General features: G+C 44.8%; 1 protein-coding gene across 1 annotated transcript in view; it reads right to left on the bottom strand.

Annotated features, from left to right (window-relative positions):
• The window catches only part of Cd38 (CD38 molecule), a 46,416-nt gene extending 45,682 nt beyond the window's left edge, over nt 1–734 (bottom strand). The window contains exon 1 of the mRNA XM_021162655.3: nt 250–734. Within this exon, the coding sequence (XP_021018314.1) occupies nt 250–494 (245 nt within the window). The 5' untranslated portion in view covers nt 495–734. The remainder of the gene's footprint in view (nt 1–249) is intronic.
• Between the last annotated feature and the right edge of the window lie 12,043 nt (nt 735–12,777).

Here is a 12,777-nt window from a genome sequence, read left to right as displayed (position 1 = left end):
GCTCAGCAAGGATCAGCGCCCCTATCACAGACACTGCCAACCCGGAGGAGGCAGTGCAGGCGGTGTTCTGGTAACTTGAACAGGGGACCTTCCGCTCAGCACTGGCCTTTGGCTTCCAGCTGATCCACAACACAAGATTCTTTGTTTGGGACAATCTGGAAGGTCCCCCCGCCGCGAGAGCTCCAGCTGAGTCACAGCCTGCTTCCCCGGTGTTCCGCTGCTCACAGTGAGCCTCAGAAGCCAACTCACCTCATCTCTGGCCGGAGGATCTGAGTATAGATGAGACAGCGTCCCAGGAAGATGTCAGAAAAGTGCTTCGTGGTAGGCTCTCCAGTCCACACCAGGAGTGAGTGCGGCCTCAGAACTATGACCACGATCACTACTGCCGAGGCGATCAGGACCAGGAGACCCACTCCGAGACCGATCTGGGCTTTCTTAGAGAGGCGGCAGCCAGGTCTGTCCCCAGACACCTGGCTAAATTCATAGTTAGCCATTGGGCTCCCGAAGACTGGCCCAGGCTAGGCAGGAAGAGAGCACAGGGCTGGCTGGGTCAGAGCCTGCCCCTCCTCCTTTCTTTCACTTGCTTTTATCTGCTTCCTTTCCCACCCCCTACTCCTGCTCCAAAGTTCCACGGGGGTGACTGGACTAATAAGGCTTTTGGGTTGTCAACAGGCACTCCAACTGCTTATTTCCAGACTCCAGAGCAAACTGACCAGAACCTCTCTCTCTCCAAGAGAAGACAGCACTTTAGCCTCTGCTGGTACACAAATAACAGCTTCAGGATACTCCTGGCAAACAACCTTCTGCCACCTGTACACTTGACATGTTTGCTACTTATGCTCGTGTGTGTGTGTGTGTGTGTGTGTGTGTGTGTGTGTGTGTGTGTGTAAAATTATTTTCTATCTCCCTCTCCCTCTCCCTCTCCCTCTCCCTCTCCCTCTCCTCCCTTTTCCTCCCTCCCTCCCTCTCTCTCTCTCTGTTCACCCAAATGCCTGGCAATGAATGGCCTACCTCTACTTCTGAGCTTTGATAAAAATCCTGCCCAAGTATCTTTAAAGTCTCAGCTTCACTCTGCCCCTCATCTCAGGAGGTGTCAGTTCAAACCCAGCCCCAGCTGGTAAAGTGCTGTTAAGATAAACTTATCTCTCTGAACTAGATAGATGTGAGCAGAGACTCACATTCATTACATCAAAACTTGCTTTGATTAGATGGCTTAATACCTCCTAGGTGTTTAGCATAATCCCTAAGACAACAACCGATTAATCAATAAATGTAAGTAATTGCTGCTTGCTCTAGGGGATTGGTAAAGGTAGGATTTTAGAGTTGATAGGATGCTTGCAACCCATCTCATGTGCAGTAATACTCCATCCCACATGGGAACCCCAAAATACAAAGGCTCTCTTTCCCAAGGAGACCCGGCACTCTTCTGCTTAAACAGAGACTTGTCACAGAATGGATCATGACACAGGATTTTCACAGGACACTTTTCAGGCAGAGGGTACTAGATGCAAGAGCTGGGGCAGGAAAGCCCCTTGTTCTGTTTAAGATGCCGGAAAGCAGCCATTGCAGCTATACTACAGGATGAACAGAGAATCCTTCTGAAGGCAGCAGGAGAGTAGGTCTCTGCAGCTCCGTATGTCAGGAGGACTTTTTTAGACTGTGCATTTCATTTTTTGAAACGTTTGCTGTCATTTTGCTTATTCATTTTGTGTGCCTCTCTCCCTCTCTTTTTTTCCTGTGTTTTCTTTTTCTTTTTTTCCTTTTTAAAAATACATTCTTTAATCTTTTTTTGTTTGTTTTTTTGGTTTTGTTTGTTTGTTTGTTTTTTCGAGGCAGGGTTTCTCTGTGTAGCCTTGGCTGTCCTGGAACTCACTCTGTAGACCAGGCTGGCCTCGAACTCAGAAATCTTTAATCTTTTTTTACAGTTCAGACTTCATCTCTTTCCTGGTCCATCCCCACACCTCCTCCTCCCCACCCCCTCTCCAAGAGGACCCACTCCTATCCCTACCCCTCACCCCACCAGACTCCCTCACTCCTTGGGGCTCCAAGTCTCTAGAGGGTTAGGTGCATCTTTTCTGACTGAGTCCAGACCTGGCACTCTTCTACTGTATATGTATTGGACCTCATATCAGTTGGTGTATGCTGCCTGGTCAGTGGCTCAGTGTCTGAGTGGTCTCGGGGGTCCAGGTTAGTTGAGACTGTTGGTCTTCTTTTAGGGTCAACCTTCTCCTCAGCTTCTTCTAGCTTTTCCCTAATTTAACCACAGGGGTCACCAGCTTCTGTACATTGATTGGGTGTAAATATCTGCATCTGACTCATTCAGCTGCTTGTTGGGCCTTTCGAACGGCAGTCATGCTAGGCCCTTGTTTGTAAGCACTCCATAGCATCAGTAATAATGTCAGGCCTTGGGACCTCCCCTTGAGCTGGATCCTAATTTGGGCCTGTTAACTGGACCTCCATTTTTGTTCCTGCAGTTCTTTGGTTCTCTCTCTCTCTCTCTCTGTGTGTGTGTGTGTGTGTGTGTGTGTGTGAGAGAGAGAGAGAGAGAGAGAGAGAGAGAGAGAGAGAGAGAGAGAGAGAATATACGCCACAGGACATGAATGGAGGTCCAAGGACACCTTTGAGGGGTCCTTTCTCTCTCTCTACCATGTGTGTCCAAGGCATTGAACTGAGGTCATCAGGTTTGACAGCAGAGAAGACTAAACAAGTTAGGCCATTTCATCAGCACATAATTCTGTTTTAACCTGTTTAAGATCAGTGACCTTAAATGACCTGGCACATGAGGTTTCAGCACAGTTTGTAAAGAGGGTCATCATTTCACAGAAAGACTATGTATCAGATGGAATGGAGAAGTTTCAAAACCTTGGGGAACATTCTTGACGTAGGAGTCAGAAAACTGTGAAAATCCCAGCAAAGGGAACTTGGAAGGGTGACTCCTGAAAAAGAAAGAAGTTCTTAACTAACAGCAGAAAGGAAAAAAAAAAAAACAACCAAACAACATATTATTCACACATGTGTGTGTATGCTCTTATGTGGGATGGCCATATGGGCCAAAATAGGGCATTAGGTCCCTCAGAGTTGAAGTCATAAATGGTTGTGAGCTTCCTGATGCGGATGCTAGGGGGCCTAACTCCAGTTTTCTGCAAGAACAGCAAACACTCTTAAATGCTTCTTTCCATCCTCAAGAGGGAACACTTTCAGGGAATGAGAAGGACACAGCCCAGCAGGGTAGGTTCACTAGAATGTTTGAAGGTTCGATCAGTAAGTTAGAGTGCAGTTGTGTTGAAAAAGGGAGACATTTTGTTTGTTTGTTTAATGTCAAAAGGAACAGAGAAATAAGGATGCAATTGGAAGATGCTGGGCATTATGATGTGGATATGTATAATTCTCTATAGGATCATGATTTTAGAACTCTTGGACCTCAGGTTGGGGAACTATTTTAGGTTTATGAATTTAGGAGGAGGGGCCAAGATGGAGGACTTGGGTTACTCGTTAAAAGTCTTTGATGCTGTGCTGTGCTATCCCTCACAACTTCCTGTCCGGTTCTCTGCCTTCTGGTTGGTCATGATGTGAACTATTCTTCTATGCCATATAATGCTCTACCAAAAGCATAAAGCCGCAGGCGTGGTGGCACATGCCTTTAATCCCAGCACTCGGGAGGCAGAGGCAGGCGGATTTCTGAGTTCGAGGCCAGCCTGGTCTACAAAGTGAGTTCCAGGACAGCCAGGGCTATACAGAGAAACCCTGTCTTGAAAAACCAAAAAAAAAAAAAAAAAAAAAAAAAAGCATGAAGCCAAGAGACCATGGACCAAATCCTCTAAAACCTGAACCAAAGTGAAATTTCCTTCTCTTCAGTTGTCATGTTGGATATTTTTTCCTCAACAATGAGAAAGTAACAATAGCCTGGGAGTCAGGAAACAGCATCCTGTTCTGAGACCAGACTTCTCACAGAACTTTTGGAGGCTGACAAGCTGACTCACTTACACAGTAACACTTGACAAATGCAGGAGATGGGGAGAGGAATCTGAGGCACGGTGGGGATGTGGGCCAAAGCTCCAGCTCCTTACAAAAAGAGGTGGAGAATATGAAGGGGTGGGGGTGGGGGTTTTGACAAGGAAGTTGTCTCCTGATTGCTTCTTTCGTGAAGTAGAAAGAGAACACTCCTGTGAGGAACTGTTTGGAACATTGATGGAGACTACTAATCAGGCTGGGGAGTAGACAAGTCTTCAGGGTGTCATTAAATGGTTAAAAGTTCAAAGAAAGGCCAGTTAGTGAACCCCCTCCCCCTCCCAACACCCCCCCCCAGTTTGTGCAACCACACCCACTGCCTAAACAAAAACAAAAAACAAAACAACAACAACAACAAAAGAAAATGGACAAAGGTTGAAGCTCAGTCAGCCAGTCTGTTGGAGATGCCATAGCACAGTATCACACATACTGGGTATCTTAAGCAAAAGAAATGTATTGTCTTGCACTACTGGACGTTCAGGATCAAGGTTTCTGCATGGGTGGCTGTTCTGAGGCCTGTCCACTCGAATTTCAGTCTGCCCTTCTCTTCGTCTTTATTCGCTGAGCAGGTATCTCTGTAACAGACTGCGACCTAATTTCCAGTTTGTATGAAACCACCAGGTGATGGATTTGAGCCTTCCCTCCCTCCATGGTCTCAGTTTAATTATTCTATACAGGTAACTGGGTTATCTTCTATCTTCTTTTGAGACACGAAGTTTAGGGCTTATACCTAAGAATTGTGGGAGTTGTCATGAAGTCCTTAACACTGGGTAAACACCAAACTGAAATTTGAGCAAGGATAGATTTAAGTAATAGACCGTGGCTCCTAAATCCTCCAGCACAAAAGAAAGATAAAAAAACAGTGAAAAGACACAAGATATTGCTGCCATGATTCTAATGGGACTGCAGAATTATAAGAGCCTAGGATATTTATCCTTCCGTGACTTCACAGGTCAAACTCAACATTAGTCTTGTCCACCGTGGCAGAGACGATATGGAGGGAGCATGAGACAGCTAGGGTTTGGTCAGGAAGCTTAGAGCAATGAGAACTATCGTTCAGTTCACATTCTTTTTATTTAGACTAGGGTCCCAAATGATAGAATGGCTGAGATATTTGTCCATATTATCCTTACTTATGATTAGTCTTTCTACTTCAACTAGCTCAATTTAGAAAATCTTCTGAAAACATGCCAATGACATGTCTCCTAGATGATTCCAGAGTCGATATTAACCATCACAGCAGGCCTTCAAGTTGTACCCTCTCGTGGCTGAACACTACAGATGCCAGCAGATGTCCTGAGACAAGACAGATCTCACAGGCTTGGGAATGAGCTACCTAGCCACCAAACACAACTTTGCAGAACATCTTCTAGGCTTCCTTCCCACGAGTATTTACTTAGGGTGTGGTTGGTAACAGTTGACCTTTTTTTTTTCCTCTTTGTATTCTGAAATTTAACATAAAGTCCTTAAGTGCCTGTTAGGCAAATAGATGCACAGCTCCCCCAGTTTACTCCCAGTATCCAGACTTTCCGATGAGTGGAGGGTTACACATGTCACATCTGAACTATAGATTTGAAAATGGAGCATGAGGGCTGGTGAGATGGCTCAGTGGGTAAGAGCACCCGACTGCTCTTCCGAAGGTCCAGAGTTCAAATCCCAGCAACCACATGGTGGCTCACAACCATCTGTAATGAGATCTGACTCCCTCTTCTGGTATGTCTGAAGACAGCTACAGTGTACTTACATATAATAAATAAATAAATCTTAAAAAAAAAAAAAGAAAGAAAATGATGGAGCATGAAGCGCTGCTCCTACTTTGCCTCAAGTTTGCCTCCCTTATCTCTGACCCTGTGCTGTTCTCCCACTTTCTTTTACCCCTTTGCCCTGTGTTTCTTTTCATGTTATCTGTAAGTGCAAAGTTCAAAAACAGTTACTGTGTAACGAGCCTCACCCTCTCCCCCCAACCATCCCTTTTAAAAGAGTATTGTTAACTTTTTCAAAGACATGTTCACTTTTTGTTTATCTGTATGTGTGTGAGCCTATGTGGGTTTATATGTACAAGGTATGTTCAAGAGCCCCTGGAGGTCAAGAAGAGAGCATTAGATTCTCGAAGCTGAAGTTAAAAGAGGTTGTAAGCCACCCATGGTAGGATCTGGTATGCAATTCGGATTCTTTCAAGCACTATTCTATCTAGCCCTATGTATTTGCTTTTGACAATAAATATGATAAATACACATGGAGCAAACTGGTAAACATAAAAAATGACTTTTTCCTTCGCTGGTTTCCTCTTATGTTAATGAACAAATAAGACACACATTTACATATATACATATTTACTTGTATATAATCATATACACATGCATCCACACATACATAGACAGATCTTTATTATAGCATGCCATGTCCTATTGGTTACCTGATTACCTTGGAAAGATAACACCAGCCAAAAACATTGAACCGAGTGGCACAGTATCTAGACTGTGGATTTCCTGGCATTCACTTGAGTAAACCTGCTCTTTTTGCTGTCTTCATTTCTTGTTATTAATCTTCAGTGAGTTGAGGAAACTTGGGCTTTTTGTTCCTCTTTCTGGTAAATATAACAAACACAGGAGAAAATGAATCCAAAACGAAGCCTGCCACCCTTGACTTCTGCAGTCACTTGGTTTGTGAGCTCTCTCCATTTGCATTTTATCTTTCTAAAAGATGCCTAGCTACCGTATCTGAGATTGATACATTCTTAGAGAAGAAAACTACATCTGCATCAACTTCTCATCTCTTCCAAACAGAACATACTGCCACGATATGACTAGTGGGCTGGTTCCCTACACCTTTCTTTTGAGAAATAGTTGACATGCGCTGTCTAATCAGACAAAAGTGAGGCTGACACGAGAGAAACTACACACCTAAAATGGACAGAGTCCTGTGATTATAGACGTATTGGGACACAGTTAACATACTGAGACTCAAAGCATAGCGCATGATAGTTTTAATTCATTTGTTCATTTATTTGACAGATATTGAGGACCCACCATGTGCAAGTCACTGTTAGGTGCCGAGAGCACAGAAATAAAGGGGCCTTGATCTTGGGACACACAGTGAAAAGCATAGGCTTTGTGGTCAGGTAGGAGGGCTTGGCCTTTCCAAAAGAGCATGAGTCTGCTCTGAAGCACACATTCCTCTTCTGTACAATGAAATTAAAGGAATCTTTGGGCTTGGAAGAATTCCTTTGCTAGGGACTCCCTCCAACACAAGTTTGAAGAGTGAGCTCAGATAGTACAGCAGCTACATGGCTGACCAGAGGGATGCCAGTAGATCTGAGCAGCTTTAAGAGAGGCTTAGAGAAGACAGGGTACTACATTAGGGTGTAAATAACAAGCAAGGTATGTAGACAAAAGGGATGGGTGTTCAAACACAGCCTTAAGCAATCTTGTGGATCTGGGGGTGCCTCTAGAGTGGCCCATACACAATTCCTGTTAACATTTTTTATATCTTTCTGTTTAGCTTTGTTGTCGTTTAATCATTGGTAGGTTCAAAGGTAGTTATGAAGCCCAAGGGCTGTTAAGTCTGTTATGAAATTGTGTCTCTTAGAAATCACAGGAAAGCAAATAAGACCTGAACAATGACAACACTGATAGACATGATATGAAAGGAGGAAATTTCATGGGGATCTACCCTTAGACAAAGAACTACAGGCAGCTAATAACTGCTAGGAGAGGGCGAGTTAATTTTCCCCAGAGAGGAACCCCCTACCTGGCTCTACAATATAAATTGATCAGCTTGAAATCATACTTACAAGGAACACTAAACCATCTCAGCAGGTTGTACTTATATATTATGTGTGTGTGTGTGTGTGTGTGTTGTGAGTGTGTGCATGTGTAAAACAAGAAGAAGGAGGGGGGAGAAGGAGGGGGAGGAGGGGGAGGGAGAGGAGGAGAAAGAGGAGGAGGAGGAAGAGGAAGAGGAGGAAGAGGAGGAGAAGGAGAAAGAGAAGGAGAAGGAGAACGAGAACAAGAAGGAGAATGAGAAGGAGAACGAGAAGAAGAAAAAGAGGCTATGAATTTGGGACAGAGTGGGGTGGGATGGTGGTAGGAGGGGTTGGAAGAAGGAAAGGAAGCAAATGACCGGGCCCATCTCCTCTCTGTAACACAAAAGCCCAGATTCACTCTTCAGAAGCTCCTTAAACATGAGTGCCCTCCTTATATAATCTTTTCACTTCCCAGGCTTGCTGCACATATACCTCCTCCTGGTTCAAGTCTCCAGAAGTGGGTGGAGCCTCTCCTCTATCCTACCCCTGCAGGTCTCCTCCTCTATGACAGTACAATGCTTGCCTTGGTTCATCACAAGTACATTATGCCCCCAGTACCTAGACAATGTGCAGCATGAGGCTGGCACCAGGCAATGCCTATAGGAGGAAGCCCTTTCTCACGACCTAGCTACTGGCATTGGGCTGAGTACTAGACCATAAATCTAAGTCCTTCCTCACGCTCTCCAGCTGAAATCCTTCTAATGATGAGCACCTGCTGCTCATCCACGGAGAGTAAAGCAGAGTAATGAAGAGAGAAGACAGGGGTGCTATAGTTAACTGTAATTGTCCTCTTGTTCTCCTTCAATAATGATCGCTAGCATCTTGATAGAGTGTCAAGCCCCTGTGAACAATAACGCCATTTCAAAAACCTTTTACAAAAGACTTGTTCTAGATAAGCTGAGTGTGTCCTTGAAGAGGACTTATGGTACAGATTAGATACTTCTGGGGACATTCTTCACTGGCAACTGTAAGGGGCCTTTTGTGACCTGGGAAAGCTCAGAGCTGATCTGGTGGTGGTGGTAGGGGTCTGTCTCTTCAGGGTGTTTTGTGTATTCTTCACTCAGGAGCACCATGAAGAAACACTTCACAATGCACTAGGAAAGCCTAGTGCATTAATGACATTATCAGGTCCCAACCTGGGCTTGTATGTCTACTTGATTGAAGAGAAGAAGAGGTACATGTCTCTCCTCCTACATCCCGAGCAAGGCCCAATATCCCAGTTCCATTTTTCCCTCCTAGGTTTTCTGTGAAACAGGAGTAAACAGGACTTAGTACAATGCCAACATTTCCAATTCACTGGATCCAAGACAAAAGGAAAGAATTCTCTGAACTCTTTAAAAGATATACTTATTCTAATTCTATGCAGTTGTGTTTTTTGACTGCTGGTATGTATTGGCAGTCCCTAGGGAGGCCAGAAGATAGTGTCATATGCCCTGAAACTAGAGTTTCAGATAGTTGTGAGCTACCATGTGGGTGCTGGGAATCGAACCCAGGTCCTTTAGAAGAGTGAATGGGTTTAAGCACTGAGCCATCTCTCCAACCCCACCCCTGTATTTCTGGCATTTTCTCCACCTCACCAGTCTGTGGCAGGACGCCAAGGCAGTCTTTGTTTCAGTTATGTCCACAGGGGCTAGAAAGCCACAGGTATCTAGAAGGTACTGAAAACCATTAACAAATATCATGCATCACTGCAATGTTTTTTTCTTATATTTCCTCAATCATCCACTTACTCATTAAATATTTATTGAGTGTTTAGCTTATGAGATGTAGCCTCCCCCAGCCTCGAAGCAGGCTGATCCAGACTTTGACCTTGCTGCCACTAAGAAGGAGAATACCTAGGGTGGAGCCTTCCTGCCTAGATGGCTCTATTGTTCAGACACTGCCGCTGTTCTCCTTCAACACCTTGCTACCTGCTGAGAGGCCCCTGAAATATTCTGGAGACTACACCTGCAGCTGGTTCCAGGCACCAAGAATGGATTGGCGGGAATGGCCCTCTGCCCCTTTATAAGCACATTTGCTATTAAACATTTGAGCTTTGATCAGGAACCTTGACTTAGCTCCATTTTTCTCTCGACCGTCTAGTTCTCTCTCTTTCAGCTCCAGTCTGCCTCCCAGGTGTACCCCGTTTCTTGTGAGCCGCAGGTCGGTCGCAACAATGAGCTGTTATAAGTAGAAGGTATCAAGAACTAAAAATAGTCCCGCAGTCCCTAATAGAGGCAGACGTGGAATAGACACACTCATTAAGTAATCCATTACACAGGTGGAACAGTGCTAGGGACCAGAAGACCAACTAAACAGGGCATGGATCTGGAATTGGAAGGTTGCTATGGGCCTAGAGGACTGAGGAAGGTCTCATGGGGAAGGTTATTATATGAAGAAGGTGAGGTAGCCACATAACACAGACAGAGCAGGTGAAAGGTCTCACTTAAGGCAGAAGTAAGCCAGATATGTTCAAGGAGCGTCAAAGGGCAACTAGAGGACCCTGGTGCCAGGATTCCGGAAGAAAAGTGCAGGGGCTGAGCAATAAGCTCAGATCTGGGGTCAAAGGTAACTCTGGGATTTTAGCTGCTACAGTGAGGCTTCAGGTGTGTGCATGTGTGTATGAACAGGGATGCTGCTGACTGTGTGTTGGCAGTGGGTGCCAAGCAGACACATATATAAGAAAGTTATACCTACGGGCTTGAATTTTATTAGAGCCCTTGCTGAAAAGCAATAGAAAGGAGCCCAGAAGTAGAAGCAGCTAGCAAGATCATTTAAGAGTCTGTGGCATCTGGATCCAGACAAGAGATGATGGTGTTTTGAAATGGGTTAGCAGCGGCAGATAAGATTAAACTCTGGGTGTCGCTACTTAGGACGGGCCGCTAAATTTAGCGTCAGAGGCAGCTGTGATCTGGGCTTGCGCAATGGGGAGGATAGCCATGATGTGAGTGAGCAGACGGGTTGATAGAGAAATTGCTTGCTGAACTGAGAAAGATGGAGGAAGGGAAATTCATTCCAGGCCCAAGTTTGGGAAGCCCATTACTCCCACAAGAAAAAAAAATGTTGAGAACAGAAGCTTTATAAATGTTAGCTCATTGAGATCTATAACGAGTTCAAAACACGGGCCGTACAAGTGACCCAGACTACTGTGAGGGAAAGACTGGCTTACTGGTAGAGCATGGGTACCGGGATTTAAGCCTGTAGGATGGACACGGGTGTCTGTTCTTCCTCACTGTATCTATCACCTTGCAGCAGAGCACTGTCACACATCCATGCGTACACCTGGCGCCTCGTTGTAGCAATTAAAACCCTAGCATTGCCTTTGAGCCCACTTCTGAGCCTATCACCCAGTCCATCCCCAGTGTGTGCCTTAAATTCGAGCAACTCCTATAGCTTGACCTTGGAAGTGGAACCCCAAGTGGACTATGGGTTGGGTGAGAGAATGATCCTGTGTGGAAAATCAGCTTATGGACACGAGAAAAGGGTGCCCTGATTCTGACTATCATAAACAGCGTACTCACTGATTTAGTGCTCAGTGCTCACTGATTTAGTGCTCAGTGCTCACTGATTTAGTGCTCAGTACTCACTGATTTAGTGCTCAGTACTCACTGATTTAGTGCTCAGTACTCACTGATTTAGTCAAATTAACCCCTTTATTGCCCAAGTACTAACTCTGCACACTAGCTATTCTATACATGCATTGCCAATCAACCGAGAATACCAACATATGCCATTTCCTTTCAACAGATCTTATAAGATGTTTACTTCACTTCTAGGGATATTTATGCTTTCCATTCTTACATTCAACACCAAGAGGCTGAAGGTCAAACATCTTAGCTGGAGAATTCTGGAATAGCTGAAGGACACTGAATAATGCTCTCTCAGCCCAGTTTTAATTCACTGGAAGCGAATTAAAAACAAAACAAAACCACAAAAGAAGCAAAAAATGAAGAGAAAGTCCCAAGTGAAACCCATTTGAAGACTTTGACCCTAACTATCACTCACTGACTTTCACACACGTTTCCTTTCAACAGTGAACATCCTTTTTAGGTCAGCTTTTACATTCATAGCAAAATTGAGCAGGAAATAGAATTCTTACACCTTCCCTCATCCCTCTACCCATACCTATCCACCTATACCCAAGCACACCCCCATCCACACCCATATACCTCTTCCCACATTCATGCACACCACCAGCCATACACCCCACCCACACCCATACCCATATCTATACCCATGCACCCCACACCCATATATCCCCCCACTAGGTTGATTAATATTCATTATCAATTTAACTGAAGTTATCTAAGAGACATAGCTCTGGTTGTATCCAGGAAAGTTTCCAGAAATATTTAGAGGAGGAGGGGAGACTCACTCTGTGTGGGTAGCACCATTGTAGCCTGGATGCAATCTGGAACTGAGTGAACAGAGAAGAAAAGGAAGGAAAAAAAGGAGACTGAGAACTGACATCTGTCTCTCCCATTCTCTGGACTGCATGTAGTGAGAACAGCCTCACGTGCCTGCTACCCTACCTTCCCTCCTTGATTGACCAGATCCCTTCACAAACCATGAGTCCAAGTCAGCCTTTCCTTGCTTTAGTGGCTTTTGACAAGTATTCTGTCAAAGAAGCAAGTGAGACGTCACTAAAACCAGAAAACAAAAGTGACTCCACATGTTAGCCAGATGTCATTGAAAGAACCTAGTGGGGAAACCCCCACTCAACTCCCGATTTGGTGTGCACCCAAGAATCACGAACAGAACAGAACGCCCTGATGTAAAAACACGAAGTAGTTTAAGGGCAGAGCTCTGGGTCGAAATGTATCTCATGCAGGAGACAGTGGATTCGACCACAAGGCTTGGAAGCTAGGGTTTTTTATAGAAAAGGGGCTGGGACTGGGGGAGGAATTGGCGCGGTTTCACATGATTGGTCCTTTTAAACATCAGCAGACTGTACATGCAGATAACATTTAACTTAGGTCAGAAGG

The sequence above is a fragment of the Mus caroli genome, unplaced genomic scaffold (genome assembly GCF_978045245.1).
Source record: "Mus caroli unplaced genomic scaffold, Mus_caroli_1 scaffold_4, whole genome shotgun sequence".
NCBI classification, from domain to species: Eukaryota; Metazoa; Chordata; class Mammalia; order Rodentia; family Muridae; genus Mus; species Mus caroli.
The sequence above is the reverse complement of the archived record's forward strand: the minus strand, read 5'-3'. Positions and strand labels throughout refer to the sequence as shown.